At 45.9% G+C, this 18,017-nt stretch overlaps 1 protein-coding gene across 47 annotated transcripts in view; it reads left to right on the forward strand.

The window, feature by feature from the left end:
- Positions 1-18,017, forward strand: part of clasp1a (cytoplasmic linker associated protein 1a) — a 104,248-nt gene that overhangs the window by 15,747 nt on the left and 70,484 nt on the right. For all 47 annotated transcript variants that reach the window (XM_061724039.1, XM_061724018.1, XM_061724020.1 and 44 more), the window contains 6 exons: positions 1,615-1,693; positions 1,950-2,053; positions 2,810-2,901; positions 4,569-4,644; positions 4,811-4,908; positions 9,535-9,605. In XM_061724039.1, the coding sequence (XP_061580023.1) occupies positions 1,615-1,693; positions 1,950-2,053; positions 2,810-2,901; positions 4,569-4,644; positions 4,811-4,908; positions 9,535-9,605 (520 nt within the window). The remainder of the gene's footprint in view (positions 1-1,614; positions 1,694-1,949; positions 2,054-2,809; positions 2,902-4,568; positions 4,645-4,810; positions 4,909-9,534; positions 9,606-18,017) is intronic.

An 18,017-nucleotide genomic window follows, 5' to 3' on the forward strand; every position in this document is an offset into this window, starting at 1 on the left:
GGACCGGAGTCACCAACACAGTTTCCAAGGTGAAGCCAGAGCTGGTGTCATCTGTAGCTAGATTTCACTGACACGAGTCCCTGGTACGTTTTATGAAAGCCACAAACTCCAGGGTTGGACTTCACGTTCTCAAGTGTGTGCTTCAGTTACCTTGGTAACGGAGAGGAGAGCAGACATTGTTAGCCACTGGTTTCTGCTGAGTGCGTATTGCACGGCGCCATGTTGTATAGAGACGAACAGGTCTGGTAGTTGACTGGGACACGCCCACCTGTATCACAATCAGCTATTTTTAGCTTGGCTAGCTTGTGCTAACTTGCTATGCTAATGTTTTATGTTTATTCTTGTCAAATATGTCCAAACATAATTGTTAAATATTGAAACATGCAGCCTGGACTGGCGGAACTGGGACCGGGACTGGTGGAAGTGGGTGATTGTGTTCTTTTAGGTCTTTACTCTCAACTCACAACTAGGGTTGCCACCCGTCCCGTAAAATACGGAATTGTCCTTTATTTGAGAAAAAAATGTTGCGTCCCGTATTGAACTAATACGGGACACGATTTGTACCGTATTTTCATTAACTTTTACACCATATTCTAGTTGAATTATTGAAATAAGTTAACTTTTACACCATATTCTAGTTGAATTATTGAAATAAATTAACTTTTACACCATATTCTAGTAGAATTATTGAAATAAGTTAACTTTTACACCATATTCTAGTTGAATTATTGAAATAAATTAACTTTTACACCATATTTTAGTTGAATTATTGAAATAAGTTAACTTTTACACCATATTCTAGTTGAATTATTGAAATAAATTAACTTTTACACCATATTCTAGTTGAATTATTGAAATAAATTAACTTTTACACCATATTCTAGTTGAATTATTGAAATAAATTAACTTTTACACCATATTCTAGTTGAATTATTGAAATAAATTAACTTTTACACCATATTCTTCACCTGTAGGCTATATTCTACATCTGGGCTGATGTGGACATACGTAGCATAGGAGAATATTTCAGTTGTTATATGGTTGTCTGTCTCTACAGTCATGAAAGTTCAATGCTACTAAAGCACTTTAAACTTTAAATCAAAGCATTTTGTTTTTTCATATAAAATAAACACATTTTTATTCAGTTTAGAAGTTTTGGGGCTTTTTTTTTTGGCTCCTGCGCTGCTGAAATCAGGGCGTCCCTTATTTCTATTTCTGAAAGGTGGCAACCCTACTCACAACACAAGTCCGAAGCAACCATTCGCTGTGCAACAAATCAGATCCAGACTCTAGTAGTCGGTGGATGGAACTGCAGGTTTTCCAAGTTTCTTAAATGTTGGAACTTTGGTGCTTCTCCTGCATCTGGTTGGACTGACCGCCAGACTCTTTAAAACTACTGCACTTTGTGTTGTGTTAACACGATGCCATGAGGGAACGACATCAGCGGCAGTTACTGAGATACATTTGCCACTGTTCATCGGTCTGGGAAGGGAAAGTTGCCAGAGCCAACATGAACATGGCAAAAACCTAAAACCTGAAGATGCTCATTTTACCCAGAACAATACAGATTGACGTGCATGTGGGTGTACTGAGTGGTTTCTTTGTCTCCTCCAGGTGGCGCTGCTCGGCTTGGACCTCCTTTCTGCCTTAGTGACGAGGTTACAGGAGAGATTTAGAGCTCAAGTGGGGACAGGTAGGACCAACATCCGTAATCACGCCAGTCACCACGTTGTGGGGCAGTAGTCCCTGTGAAGGTCAAGGAATATGTGAGATTTCAAAATAATGTTCCTTGAAGAAAGAGCTGGAGTGTTTTGCATATTTCTTCTGCATTTCAGAATATCATCAAATTATTCAAGCAGTGTTTATGTAATAGTTGTTGGGACGGGGTTCTGGAGAAGCACACTGACCTGAACTTAGAGGAAACCTTTTGTTTTGTTTTTACTTGTTAGTTCTGCCCAGCCTTATCGATCGATTGGGAGATGCCAAAGACCAAGTACGAGAACAAGACCAAACGTTGCTGCTAAAGATCATGGAACAAGCGGCCTCTCCACAGGTACCAGCGCACTCACTCAGACATGCAGGTCCCGTAGAGGTAAAGTCCGGTTTATGGTTCCACGAGGCTGCTGTACATGTGGGCCACATAAGGGATCTGCGTCATAGTTGTTCATATTCGTCTGACGTCGTTTGTGTCTCTTTGACTACGTTCACACTGCAGTTCCCAAGTGACCCAAATCCGATTTTTTGTGAGATTAGTGTATCGTTACACCCCTATGATCCCACCACTCCTGACTCCAAGTCTGCATCCACACACACCTCTCTACAGACGAGGCAGCCATCGCTCCACAAAAAGCCATTATTAAAAATGCAGCTTTCTTTCTCCTCCTTCTCCTCTTCATTAACACTTGCTCACAGTTTCGTCGGCTTCCACCACACAACAACTTCAAAATATACCCATGTACGCTCACTTCTGTTGCCTCCATGTTTACCGCCGTATGACGGCGTGCTGCGTGTGACGTCTTTGTTATTGTTTCTCTGCGCATGCGGGTCAGTTCAGAGCTGCGATGCGTTCACACTCCAGTCTGATATAGGACACAAAAACAGCCACACAAAAAAATCGGATATGGGAAAAAATCGGAATTGAGCATTAAGGCCTGCAGTGTGAACGTATTCTTTGAGTCAGAAGCTAAAATGATAACAGCGGGTCCTCAATCAGAGCGACAAAAAACACTCTTCCCTTCAGAAACCTGCGGTGGGCGTCGTCGTTTCCAGCAGTGACAGCATGATGATGATGGTTTATCTGTTTGTGCAGTATGTTTGGGACCGGATGCTGGGAGGCTTCAAACACAAGAACAACAGGACCAGAGAAGGAGTGTGCCTTTGTCTCATCGCCACGCTGAGCACGTGAGTCCTGAACCTCCGTCTGCTTCCACTCCTGTCGTCTCGGTAAACGTCTACGTTTGGACACGGCCTTAGTATTGTCTATCCTGTGTTCCTGTTGTTTCTGTACACCAGGCAGTCTTTGAATGTAGTTTCAGGTCCACAACGCCTATGACAGTTAAAAGGGTCTCAGTAGGGCTCCAGGTGGTGCTCTATGGCCTCATCCCTCTAGAACCAAGTGAGCCAGAACTTCGGATCTCTGGGAAGCTCTTGACTCAGAGCCAGTCAAAGACGCCCATATCTGCATGAACAAAACCAAAACGTTCTGACGGTCGTTCATCAGACTTTTGGAAAAGTCTCAATAGTCATTGGAAATGTTTTTTCAGGGTTATGTGCCAAACAAACTAGTCGGCGTGGCCTAGTTTGGGCCTTAATCCTGTATCTTATAACATAATGTTCCGTACCGGGGGACCTTGGTGGCGGTGTTTTTGGAGCGCATCAAATTTACTGAGTCTCAGTCCAAGCAACGGAGAATCTTTATCCAACCGACGAAGAGTCTTCATCCAACCGATGAAGAGATACCGACCGATATCTTGCCGCGTATTGATCCAAACCTAACAAATGCCGGTACCAGTAGGAGGTACCATAGCCAGGAGATTCACATCTGACCTGAGACCACGATAACTGTTTATGCTAGAATAAAAATCCCACATCAGAACTCGTCATCGTCACCAAATCGTTACCGTTTCACCCGTGGGGAGTGCTACAAATCACGCATGTCTCATGACCGTATGGAGACAAGAGTTTGTAAGTAGGGATGTCCCGATCAGCTTCTTTTGGCCCCGATCCGATTCCGAGTCATTTTATTTTGAGTATCTGCTGATACCGAGTCCTGATCCGATACTTTCGTAACACATTGAAAAGATGATTAAATGCAAAACAAACAGATCCAGGTTGTCCCTCACTTTTATTTTATTCTTATTTTATAATTTAAACAGTGCAGTTTTCTTCGAGTAGCTTGAACAATCAAGTAATAATAGTGCAACTATTAACAAGTAAAAAAATATTTCATATTTAAACATAAACAGCTGCTCAACTTAAAATACCCAGCAGGCATGTCAAAAAATAAGCAAATAAAAGTGTCAAAGTAAGGCAGTAATGTGCTTTTTAGACTACTTTTACTTCTTACTGTCCTTTTCTGGCTTAAAGAATAAAACATTTGTGTTTGAAGTGACCTACAATCTTCCTGGCGGTAGACGGGTGTCCATCACGCTGCCCTCGTGCACGCAAAGTCGGCAAGAATGCGCGACGCAGCCTGTGGTGTTTTTCTGTCCGCTCTGCTTAGGAGGTCAACGCAGTCGACGCGTCGTTCGGTTTTCAGTCACCGTTGTAACTTAACATTTATTTATTTAACTCCACTGTAACACTGCTGTGCGCATACACAGATAACCACAAACAAACAACTTTATTGAACTCACTTTACGTGACACAGTCCACACTCCGCACCCCCACCTCACCCATAGCTTTCCTCATATTAGCAGCGTTGCGTACGGGGCGAATCCATCAACCATGAGCTGAATCTTCCTGGACCCGATTACCACTGCTTGTGGCTTGGTGTTTATGTTTTTAATGCAATATCTGTATCTGCCCCAGTTCCTTACTGCTGCATTTGCTTCTCTGTGTTCTTGCAGGTACGGAGCTCAAGGCCTGACCTTGAGTAAAATAGTTCCTCACATATGTAACCTCCTGGGAGACCCCACGAGTCAGGTAGGGGTCTAACCTCCATATGCTTGTGTGAAATGTATGTCACATCTCTATTTGAGAGTTTAGTCGCTGTAAATGTCACAACTTTCAAAGACGTATTTTAGACCAGTTTTACTCCAAACTGTTGCATTTCTCAGCTTATGAGTGATTTCTGTGCTGTGATGGGCAGGTACGAGACGGAGCCATGAGCTGCTTGGTGGAGATCTACAGACATGTGGGCGAGAGGGTGAGGCTGGACCTCAGTAAGAAGGGGCTGCCGCAGTCACGGTACAGTACCACTACTGTTTCATCCTCATGAGTGTTTGTGATGATGCTGCATGATTTCACACGAGCAGGCACTCCTCTCTGTACTTGGATGCCCCCGTGAGGAATCCCTACATTCCTGCAGAAGTAGAACGCAGATAGAGAGCAGGGGCCTCATGTACAAAAAGTGCGGCGCACAAAAAACGTGCTTACGCCACTTTCTACGCTCACGGTTGGATGTTCAAAAAGTGATTTGAACGTAGAAAGTTGCGGTCCTTCACGCACACATCAAGTCTGGCGTACGCACTTTTCTGAGGTTTTGTCCGTTGGCGACACTCACTGGTGATGCAGTGAAGTGCAGAATATGAGGAAACGTGACGTCAACAATAAGTTCACGACCACGTGAAGGACACGACAGTCCCGACTAGGGGTGGGCAAAAATATCGATATAGCAATATATCGCGATACTTTTCCAGGCGATTCAATATCGATATTCAAAATTTGAATATCGATTTTTTTTTTAATTAATTTTTTTTTTTTTATCCCCGATCTTTTTCCCATTATATCACCCAGTGCTCCTACCTAAGTGACAGTCCTGGGCATTGCCACTCTCTACCAACCCTGGGAGGGCCCTGCACTGAGCTCAGGTTTTATTTCACATTTTATTTCATTTTATAATTTATTTTTTATATAACACAATTGCCTGTCCTTAAAAAATGAAAAATAATGGACAGAGGTTTATTTATTTATGGATTTATATCTATACTGACTGATCACTGTGCCTGTCCTTGGTTTTAGTACCCATCTTTCTTGTGTTTATTATCATTTGCCACATAATTAAAGCAACCTCATACTAAATTTAATGTTAATTTCATATGATGTAAATAATATGAAAAACATATACAAATATGTTGTAACTTTAGCTTGTATAGTTATAATAAAACATTGTTTTGACTCAGTTTGTCCCATGAATTGTCACTATAATCTGATGAACGTGCAACTCGGATTTTAAGATCCATCACTATCATCTGATGTACATACATACAACTTGGATTTTAAGATGTTAATGCATTTTTAAATTTTTTGGTGAACTATGTAGAATATAATAATCGGGATATCGCATAATCGGGATATCGCAATGTGTATCGTATCGTGGCTCAAGTATCGTGATGCGTATCGTATCGTGAGGTCCTTCCCAATACCCACCCCTAGTCCCGACATCACCAGATAAGTTACACAAGAGTGGAGCTGCAACAATCTCACATGAACATATAAAGGTAGGATCACAACGATGGAACCTGTCAATCACAATGACAGCCTTGGCTCCGTTAGAGGAACCTGCTGCTGCAGGATCAGGAGCGAGTCTTCCGGGACCAGACTGATCTGCTGGTCCAGGACTAAGACTGGACCATCAGCTGGTTTAGATACCAAGAGGATCATTCTGGATCTCTGCTCTGAACTGGACCAGCTGCTCCGGTTCAGACCAACATGATGTTTCAGCTGGAGCTGCTACAGGTCGGACATCTCTGTCACCATGACGACCCTATGGGACGACTACTGGAGATAAAAGCCAGATTGTGTCCTCTCATGTACAGCACTTTGTTTCAGCTGTGGTTGTTTTAAAGCGCTTTATAAATAAAGTTGAGTTGAGTTGAGAGATTCTTGAAACATCCCATAACTGTGACTGAACAGACAAACATTAAAGAACCAGTTCTCTAAACTTGTCTTTTTAAAATAAAACTAACATGTCTCTGAAATGTTGGTTGGAACAAACTGATGTGACTCAGCAATATATGAATAAAGTTGTCATTGAATGTTTAGGCAACTTTCAGAGTCTCATATCGAGTCAGCTGCAGCTGCTGCAGGATCCAGAAAGTGTTTCTCCTGTGACGGAGTCCGGGACTAAGACCGGTCTGTCCTCCTGCCGCTGCAACACTACGAGTTACAGCAGCGTTCTTTATTTCTCACGTTTGCACCTCGATATAATCACGTTGGCACAACTTGTCTTTATTTCTGCAGCAGAGGAATCAGATCGTGATGCTTCATGTTTTAAATATAAGCTTATATTGTTCACATTGTTATACTTATGAGAGAGGTGATCGCGGACATCCACAATGTGTAAGACTCAATAAACATGTACATTGGTCTTAATCCGTCAGTATGTAATAGTACGCGTGACAATAAAGCGGAACGAGGAGCCGTTTCTCGTCCCACTAAAAGTTCTGGTGTTGGTTCTTAAAATACAAACAAGAAAAGCAGAGTGTAATGATGCACTAACGCTGCCCATAAACATTCACAAACCCTTGCCATCATAAAACCACAACTCTTTATGGAACGCAACACACAGCAAAGGACAAAGATACCCATAATGCAATGCGGTCAACACAACTACAGTACATTACTCTGTTTTATTTTACAGCTTAAATCAGAAGAAATAGCCCCAAATAAATGATTTTTCCAGCCTCAACTTCTGACAGGAGTATCTCCAGCTCACTGCTGATGTTTTTTATTAATTTGTTTTTGTTTTTGCAAGTTCCTTGTTAAGATGAGCGGTTTTTTAATTGATATTTATCCTCATTATCTTATGCAAATGGCTCTACTTGAGGGAGGAGTCAGGGAGGAGAGTTGTGCTCCTGCATGTGCGCTCAATTTCACGCTGATTGTGATGTTCAAAGAAACGTACATGGATTTGGGCTTATGCACAGTTTTCAACATCGGAATTTTTTTTTTGCGTACGCAAGAATTCCACGCACGGATTCATGTTGAAATCCATGCATCTTTGTACATGAGGCCCATTATGACTCGGAGGAAAACTTCTAGATGGAAGGGGAAACATTTTTAAGAGCCAAAGAACAGGAAGTCCACTTGATTGAGGAGTTTCAGAAGAAGTCTTGCTGAGGAACCCAATAGATGCATCAAATCTTCACTTAGACTTCACTTAGATTCTGCAGGTACAGGATCAGTAAATAAAACACTGCGGCTCCTCCAGACGAGAAAACACTTCATAGACCCTCCAGAAAAACGCGGGCAAAAATCCTTGATTCTGCGAGCTAAAATCATTGATTCTGCGGGCTAAAATATTTGATTCTGCGATTAAATGTGCTGGTTTTTTATGTGCTTTATGCCGTGAAATTGCGGAATATGCTGGAAGTTGCGGAATATGCGGGAAGTTGCAAAATATGCTAAATATGCAGGAAGTTGCGGATTCGGCGCTGAGTTCTTCCCTCTTAAATTCAGCGGGCTGTCTCGTCTGATCTGAGGTCGTAGGAGAAAAAAAAAGGAGAGCGCGGGTGGAGAGGAGAGGGGCGGTGGCGGCCCGGAGGCCGGCCGTCTCTCTCCCTCCAGCCCACGGCTCAGTGCTCGGGTGATTGCCGGGCGCACCGGCGCGACGAGGGGACGAGCCGGAGCTCCGTCACCCCACGCGTCCGCCGCCAAGATCCCCCAGTGGACGGGAGCTCCGCCTCCGCCGGCCCTCGCAGGCGCAGTGGTGCGCGGTCAGCGCGGATCCTGAGTCCCCCGGCAGCCGCGCCCACCGCGCAAGCGGGGGGCTCGACGGAGACGGCACTCTCTTTTTCCTCTCACCCCCGCGGGTGAGAGCTGCTGTTTGGGGGTTGGCGGTTTTCCGCGAGGGGTGCGGAGGTCCCCGGGCGGGTCCCGCACATCGCGACCGGGCGTCCCGACATGTCACTCACAACACTCCCCCCTTTTTCCAAACTTTATGCGAAAATGTGCAGCGATGATGCGGTGAAATCAAGCGGGCCCCGCATAATTCGCATATTCAGCGCGGACATATGCAATTATCGCGGGAAATATTTACCTCGGTAAAAGTGATTTTTCTGCACCAGACATTGAAATCCACGGAAGGTCTGTAAATCCACAGCCGTGAAATCCGCGTAAATTTCCGCGATCACGGAATTGCGGATTCCTGGAGGGTCTAACTAGATGATTACCTGTAAAGAAGGTCCAAGTCCCGCAGCTCCCTCCAACACCACTCCAATACTGACATTGGAGCATTTCCTGCCGTGCGTGTTTTCCGCTTCAGGAAACCTCTTCAAGCGGAGGTGTCGAGGTTTACATGGAGCACAGAGCTGGAGTGGATGGGTGGGGGGGTAGTCTGGAGCATCTGAGGGACATTTGGGGAAATACGCCCCCTGGCTGTGAACAGAGAAGCTGCATCCAGAACTTCAGCTGGTGCCAAAGGAGTGGATTTGTTTCTCTAATGACCTGGTTTGTTTGACATTATCAGGGAATGTCGGTACTGTGGGCCCGCTGGGTTGAGGGGGGGCCACATATGGAGCTGTCGCCCTCGTGTGGACGCTGCACGTTTGATTCCTGGCCTGTCGCTCTTTACTGTGGCTCTTTTCCCCTCTCTCTACCAAAGTTTCCTGTCTACCGACTTTCAAAATAAAGGCCACTAGAGCCAAAAAACCCTGAAACAAAAAAAAAACCAACTAAAATATTAGTTATGTCATCAAATATGACAAAATTAACCTTTAACTTGTCTGTTTGGTTTCAACTGTGATAATTGCTCAAGCTGTGGGTAATGAGGATTCTGGGAGATTCAGACATGATCGTCATAAAGAGCGGGTTGTGGTCCGGCTGGGGGGGCTAATGGAAGAACTGACGTGTTTTTTGCTCTGTGTCCGGCAGGTTGAATGTAATCTTCAGCAAGTTTGATGAGGTCCAAAGATCGGGGAACATGATCTCGTCGTCGGGCTCAGGTGAGTTCTCCTCTCAGGTGTTGTCCCGGCCTCCTGCTCCGTCTCCTCATCCTCCTTCCTCTGATGGTACTGACGGTTCTTCACCTCCTGACACGAGTCCACCATGGGGACTTTGTGTGGACCTTTGGTCAGTGTGTGTGTGTGTGTGTGTGTGTGTGTGTGTTTGTGTTTGTGTGTGTGTGTGTGTGTGTGTGTGTGTGTGTGTGTGTGTGTGTGTGTGTGTGTGTGTGGACACTGATCACGTGGTGCAGAAATTCAGGAGTTTAGTGTTAACTTGAAGACCGATGTTGAGCAGGTGGTACCTCCTGGCTTTGTCCTGGACCGAGCTGCTGAGCAAAAACCCATGTAAACGAAGGTCTGAAGGTCCAGTTGGAACCCGGTCCTCTGGAGCTCTGAAGGTCCGGTTCTTTTAGGAGAAACTGAGTCTTCGGTCTGCAACGTGCTGCATGTTTTGATTACATGTACAGACGTCGTAAGGTCAACCTTTATTCTCTCAGTGGAGAAAGTTCGAGCAGCGGAGATGTCAATCAAAGATATAAATGTATACACAATCGTACAAACTAACCATTGCATTGTGGGTAATCTTGTATCCCACAGTCAAGTATTGAGTCAGTGATAGATGATTCGCTGGGAGCAGCTAGTTGTAAAGTCTGGCTGCAGAAAACATATTGGATCCGGTTCCTTCACAGAGGATGTGACGGTCGCCGTCATCCAGTGGCGTGGACGCCTTCCCCAGCAAAGATGATGGTTTGGTACCGTCCACTGAGGCCAGAGGGATTGTCGGGGTGTGTACAGCAGACGTGGACGTCCACATCTTACCTGGGGAAAAAAAAGAGGACTTTTATTGTGAAGTTTTGGAAAGATTTAGTGTTTTCATGGAGGTAGAGGCAGGAGGAGGGCTCTGTTTTATGAAGAGGAGGGAGTAGAGCAGAGGGATACGCAGACATCTCTACAGTCGCATCCAGAGAAAGCTGATCAGACAACAGCTCTGCTCATGACTGCTGGAGACGGTAAGGCTGTTTTAATCCCTCATTAGTAGACCAGTTTTTGAGGTCCCTGCTCCTCAACGACAGGTGGACTCTAACGCAAGTTTATCCCAGCGACCACACAGGAATGAATCTGGCATCGATATAAAGGTAACGGGAAGTTCCAGCTGTAGTTCCTCCCAACCAGGGAGGGACCAGTTGTCCCTGTAGTCTATTTACCGCCTCGTCCTACGGGTCGTGAAGACCTAAACGCATCGTTGTCCCTGTTAAACAGGTTTAGATGGACTTGAGAGACATTTAGTCATCCCTCTATCATTGAGGTTTTTCAGGAACCAAAGTGTAAACCTGGGGTTATTTGATAGAATTGTCACAAAAAGTGTTAATTTCTTTAATATGGAAGTGTTTGTGTCAGCAGGCGTCTTGACTGTGTTGGCGGGTCTCCGGTACCGGTTCAGCGTTCAGAGCGTTCAGAGCGTTCAGCTCCACAGATAAACGCTGGAAGATATTGAACCGTCATCTGTTTTACCACAAAAAACAAAAGACGGATAAATCCAGTTAGAGAAGCTGAGGTCCACATATAGAGCCTTGTGGGACTCCTCAGGTAGTACAAGCCATGTTTTCATGGTGATGTTCCATCTGGAGATACCTCCGAGTCTGGAGATGTCTCCTCTTGAAGAGGTTAACGTCAGACTTCCACGTTCTTCCAGGTTCCTGGAACGGTTTAACAATGTTCTGCTCTGTCAGACATTCCTCTGTCAGACATTCCTTTAAGTTTTCTTTGAGGAACTTTGATTGTAAGGATTTTCTCATTCATTTATTGACAAAGGATGGATCTTCTGTCCATCTTTGCTCTTCAGAGGCCTTTTATGCGTGTTGCTTTTGGACCAACCCATCGTAGCCTGCTGACATCCTCTGGTTGAAACGGCATTGTCTCCTAAAGTGATTCATACCCAGTATTTTTGAAGGTGTTGCATGTGAGGACAGACGTTTATGAGGAAGTGAAATGTGAACTATCAAGGGTTCATAGGTAGATGTAGGAATGAACGTTATCAACGTCTCCAGGATTAACCTGCAAAAGAGCGACGCGTGCCGGTAAATACTTACTGTTCCTGCTGACATCTCAAGATTAAAATTTCTACACTTTTAATTTTGTGTTTTTAGCCGCAGCATTGGTCTAAGAGATTACTGGGGGAGCGGGTCGTCGTTGGACTGACCTGAAAGTGCTGCTGATGGCAGCCAACTTTGCTCCAGAGATGTTGAACCCAAAGCTCCCTCACAGCCGACGGGTCATGAGCACGTTCCTGTCATTTGTTGTAAAAAGGGTTTGATACTCGTATATGGAGGCTGAGTCCGAGGCCTCACTATGGATGTACTGTCGTCTACCTGTAGGCGGTATTGTTGCGTTGACCTAGCGGCCCCGTAGGGGCTGATGGTCTCAGGCCGAGAGCAGCAGCGTTACCGCTGGACGGGTGGTGCTTCTCAAGGGCCTCCATCTCACCACAAACAAGTCATCAACCAGTTGGATCATGTTTTATATATTTGTTTGACTTTAACTGTATTTTTTGAAAAGATCATGGTGATATTGTGGTGGTGCTTGGTGTGTGGTGACATTATAAATCACTTAAAAAAGGAACTCATCCGTTGCAACTGTTGTATTTATATATAACATGACGCCATTTTAAAGTTTCAGTGAACTTGCTGCTGAAGTCGAATCAAACACACCTGGAAACATTGTCGGTCTAACTAAGGTTCAAGCCGCCATCGACGGCAGGTTTCAGGGAGCTTTGTTTCTTAGTTCGTCGGTTCCTCGTGCTGCTAAAGCCTGGTTTATGCTTCTCCGTCAAGTCGACACGCGGGGGGCGCCGTCACGTCGACGCCACGACGTCGACGCCGCTTTGACGCATCATAGGTGCTGAGGAGTAATTGACCATCAAGACGCTAGACGGTGTTGAGTTTTCAAAGGAACCTTTGTAAGCACGTGAGATGGTTTACCTTCCGGCTTCTTTAGAGAGGACGATGTTGGAGTTGAACGATGTGGAACCGTAAATACCGTTGTTGCAAATGTCGCACCGTACATGTAAGGGTGGTCATGTGAGGCGGTTGTCTCTACGCCTTTAGGGCTTTAGTGGAAAGGACGAAAGTGCCGGAAATGACGATGAGAAACAAATCAAGCCCAGATCCGGTGGACGTCAGAGAAGCTAGCTGGGGCCTCGTTAATGGCAGCTGTCTGGCATTAATCCAAAGAAATGGTTTGTTTGGGGTTAAAGGACACATTTGTGGGGTTTCTTGAGTGAACATGTGCTGCCAGGTCTCTGTGGCTGATGGTGGTGGAATCAGCCTGGTGTCTACGTCTTGTCTAGCAGATTGATGCATCACGGTGTTCATGACCAGACCAGCCTGTTGCGTAACGTCGGAGGATGTTTGTAGCTGCATTGGATCCGCCGGTGGTCTCTGCTTTACGACACTATCCGCAGTCAGACTTGTTTTCCTGAAGCTTTTTGAGTCTGTGCGTGCGTGCGTGCGTGCGTGCGTGCGTGCGTGCGTGCGTGCGTGCGTGCGTGCGTGCGTGCGTGCGTGCGTGTACATGCCAGCTCACTTAATCGTCCTCGATTCCAGCACTGTTATGTAAGCACTGCAGACGCTGCTGGTCTGTGTTTTCCCAGAGCTGTGACAAGCAGCGAACTGAACAGTTGAGTAGATCCACAGCGGTCACCTTCAGGAGTCAGCGGTTTAGGGGTTAGACACTCCCAGTGTGTCATTGAAGACACGGGTGGGGGAGGACGGGGATTGAAAGGAAGCCATCATCTGATCCAGTACAGCCTCAGATAAATAAGCCCTTTGTCATTACTGTATAAAAATAAAGGCGACAAGAAAATCATGTGGGTGATACCAAGTGATCGTCATCCAGGGCTCCCCCAGTCCACGCTGCAGCCGTTTTGGTCCTTGTTTCAGAAGTGGCTTCGGTAGCAACAATTGAAATGAGGACTTTTTGGCAGATTTGTCCAGAAAGAAGAAAGTCTAGCATTGGTTACCATCACGGGTTAGCATGAGCAGCACTGGCCAAGCTGAAACAGCTAAGTTATGTTAAGTGAACTAATATGAGCGCGTTCTGGCGGCTTTCAGGTCTTTCCATTTTTGGACCGTCCAGGGCTGAGGGGGGTCGGCCCCTCCCAACATGACAAAGAGGAGACTTTAGAAACCGGCTGGTGATGTCACAGGGGTGTGTCCAGGGCGTCTACAGTCAACGACTCGAAGTTACGAAGGCTAGTTTTGGTCGTGTGTTTGTTTTTTTCTCTTGTGGCAGTTGAACAGCAGTAAAATATCCTCCACTTTACAGATCTTTGGGTTTGTTTGAACCACAAATGTATCAACACTTCTGAGGGTCGTTTCCATGGAGATGTTTAGAGGGATAATTTATCCAACAAAGAGAGACAGAAATGATGAGGGACAAGTAGGCCAGTATCATGAATGACAGGATTGTTCTGCTTGTTTATGACTGGGGGTTAAAGGAGGTTTGTGCTGCTGCAGGCAAAATCAGCCAGAGAAAAATCAGCCTTCACCGACCCAGAGCTTTACTGTCTCTGATGAACTGTCAGATAATCTGTTGAAGTACTTATAGCTGTGTATTATACTTAGTTATGCTTAGTTATGTCAAACTGGATGAAAGTCTTGGGTACTTGGGTACAAGTTGACCTTAAGTGCCCCTCAAATATATATCTAATCCTTTTTTTTTCCAAGACTGCTAATTTCAATCCCATCAGTTTCTGAAACTGTTGGAGAGCATCCTAACGTTCACACCTTGGTGAAGCCCGCTGAGTCGCCTTCTGTTTTGGGAGAAATCTCAATTAGGTTCTAGGAGTGGTCGGCTGTACCAAAATGAATCACACACACACACCTCTTCTTTGCTATGAAATATGAATACATTTATTAGCAAGAAGCAAGCATTTACATAGAAGACATCCACAAAACTACCCGTTTGCTAGGATAACATGTCGGATTACCCCCCACAACTCGGCAGTACACACAATATCACTCGTTTGCTAGGATTACGCGACAAGCTATCCCCCGCAAAACAGCAGCAATCATCACAGTTGCAATCATCACACACAAGTACAAGGGTTTTTAAGGCCTTCTTACCTCGACACGTGACTGGAGAGCCTGGCAGTCCGGTTTTGAATAAGCCAAGGAAAAAACCTGCGCCGGGCGTTTTGCAAGAACCCACGGCAGACTCTGGCCAGACTTCCGGGTTCCCTGTCTTTTATACCTTTCCCTCAGCACCTTGCGGAGGGGGGGGGAAAGACCTATTCGCCCCCCCGTCCGCAAGCTCTCAAACTAAGTTTCGGCTCCCACGGGACCAAAATCCCGTGCGAACCAGGCTCTTTCTCACAGAAAAACAGGCATTTGCTATGATTAACAGCAGGTGCGTGGCTGACTAAAACTAATGCTGTGTTTTGGGAATCCAGGGCATCTTCAGGACACAAAACTTATTTTTTTCTCACTTCACCTTCTCAGGTGATGCAGCCAGTCCTAGATTACAGCCTCACCTGTGATCAATTATTGATCAATCAATTAGTGGGTGTATCGAAAGAACCAACACGGACGTGACCAGTGGATGCTCTGCCTGTGTTCCTCTTTAATTCAGCTCATCGTAGAGTCGGCCGCTCGTTGTGCTGGAACCAAACAAAGCTCAATAATCTGACTGGATTCAGTCTGCATCCTCAGAAAACTCCAGACCTGCAGCCGATCAACCGTTCACGTGTGAAGTGTTTGTCGTTCACTGGTGTCGCTCTGTTTCCTCGGCTCTGTCCCCTCAGACAGCCCATATCCATTTGTCCAGCACTAACGTAGTTTACTTGTAGTTATTTGAGGCTAACATACGTCTGTGGTGGAGTAACCGCTTTCACATACGCCCCAAACACTGTCTTCAGAGACGCCGCCTTCAGAGGCCGGGGCTGATGTCATAGCAGGTTTGGGGGTCTGGCTGTAGAACGTAGAACACTATTGGCCCTTTTCCACTAGTCCCACCTCAGCTCGGTTCTACCCGCCACGGCCCCGTCTTGCACGTTTGCACTCGGGGCTGAGACGGGTAGAGCCACTCCAAGCAGATACTATTTCTGTAACCATTCTGGCGAGGTTCTATCCGGGCTGAGCCGGGACTATTTCTGAGGTCACCACCATCCTCGCCACTGATTGGTTGGGGCGGAGGCGTCAGACGTTTGAATCAGGAAGCGGGAGTCAGCGCGAGGCGACTCGCGGCTCGCAGCGATTTTATCATACAGCGCAAACGTCTGTTTGGTGATCCAACTCTGAGGTGCAGATGTTCATAAACCTGGTGGCTGACGAGAGAATTAAACAAGGGATGTAGACGGGCTGTTTTACTCTCAGCCGCTCGCGGCTCCAGCTGATTTCTGATCAGCGCCGACATGAAATAAGCGGTTGCGCAATCGAGTACGTCACAGCAGTTTCACCCCAACCTGCCCACTTCTCCCCTGGCAGTGGAAAAACAAACGGGGACAAAACGGGTAGAGGCGTGACGAGCCGAGTCGGGCCGAGTAAGGACTAGTCCAAAAGGGCCATAAATGGGTTGGAGATGGTTTCAAGTTCAGGTGAATCCTTAGATCTGGTTCAGAACAAGATTCTCCAGGAAACATTGTTCTGTGTCTTTAGAACCCAAAACGCCTCTTATGTAATCAGAGGTCATGCCGACAGTGAGGTTAGGTCCCGCCTGAAGGGGAGATGAGGTTCCGTCGACAGGGAGGTCCCGCCGTTGGGGAGATGAGGTCTTCGCCTGGATGGTTGTCAAATCAATGTTCTAACAAGCAGCTCAGATATACAAGGCACCAAATCCTGCGACACCGCTGCAGGAGCAGATTCTGGCGGTGGGAGCATCAGGTCAGACTGAAATTGGGGGCGTCTTTGTCCCGCCGCTTTTACTCCCAGCAGCCTCTCTGGATAATTAGAGAAAAGTTGTTTTTATGACGACATAATACTGATCACATCTCATCTGCCTCTTATTCAAGTCCCCCTAGGAGAACTGTTGTCATCCTCAACTGGACAGTCCTGTGTTTTGGGGCTTTTATTTGTAAAGGGTATCCTGATCCCGATGTAGGTCTGAAAATGATCCATGGTTCCTCCCCACCCAAGGGGCTACGTCTACTTTAAAATTGGACGGAAGACGGGACTCGGATCTTTCCTTTTATAAAGAGTCTGAATCTTCCTGTTGAAGGTGAATCAGACGTCCTCAGCTGCAGCATCCAGATGATGTCACTGCTCTGTCGTCATTGTGTTAACCCCGCCCACAGACTCACTATACAACGATAGACTGATTTGATTGGGTTCCCCAAGACTTCTGGGCATATTCAGCTCCAACAGACAGTAGAAAGTTGCACTTGCAGCGGTGAGTCCAGGTTTCTAGGGTATGTAGAGGCATTGGGCCATGATATTCATCTGTGAAGGTCTTTTCTGCTGACGCTGCCATCTGGTGGACGTATGTCAGGATGACACCCATGACTGCTGAATCACCCAAGCCCCTCCCATCCAGGACACTTTCTGAAGGCACATGTCAGCAATTACGAGGCGTATTAGTATAAATCTGGTATCTAAATAAAGGCACCGCACGTGAGATTACAGTAGATGAGTAAAACTCAGAACGCATATTAGCAGGCCATAGTCAATGGAAATGCTTTGACTGATTTGGGTGATTGACAGCGTTCCTGAGTCTTCACAGAAGCAGCGGGAAGTTCATCAGCCCACGTCACCTCAGACGTTATCCAATCAGAACAAAGTGATGATACTCTGCTGCTTTTGCACTCCAGCAGAAACTGTCACAGAGATGATCTCAGAGCCTTGTGGTGGAGTCTGGTTTATGATGCTGAAAAGCCTCAGGCTACTCATAAGGGATGTGATGTGTTTATTCAGCTGCTCAGATTGGAACTGGGTTTAGTTTGTGTGGAAGTAGTCCTTACAGGACTTTTTTCCCATTCCCAAACTAGCTAATGAATGCGAACAAGCCAGCTAGCAGTTGCTAACTAAAAAGCTAGCTGGTTTTGAAATTGGGTTTTGTTTTGGTCTTTGCAGGATAAACCTGAGCTTTTGTTTCGTTGGAGTGGTGAATCATGTTCTGCTCTCATGCTCTACAGAAACAGAACTAACTCATTGATTGACAACTTCCTGTAACCATGGTGATGGTCTGAGGGTGGTGGAACTCATGAGGTCAGCCTTGTGGCTGAGTCAGAGCTCCAACAGGACTTTTCCAAGTAAAGATGCAGCGTAGCATCATTTCTGCAGCAGATTGTTCCGGAGTCACTTCATTTGCTCAGAGTCAATGTTTAGCTCTCATTCAGCTTTCATTCAGCATCACTGCATTCAACCCTGCATTTTCACAGGAAATGCAGCCTTTTATAGTTAATTTGAGATTAAAATGTTC

This window comes from Cololabis saira, chromosome 6 (genome assembly GCF_033807715.1).
Source record: "Cololabis saira isolate AMF1-May2022 chromosome 6, fColSai1.1, whole genome shotgun sequence".
Lineage (NCBI taxonomy): Eukaryota > Metazoa > Chordata > Actinopteri > Beloniformes > Belonidae > Cololabis > Cololabis saira.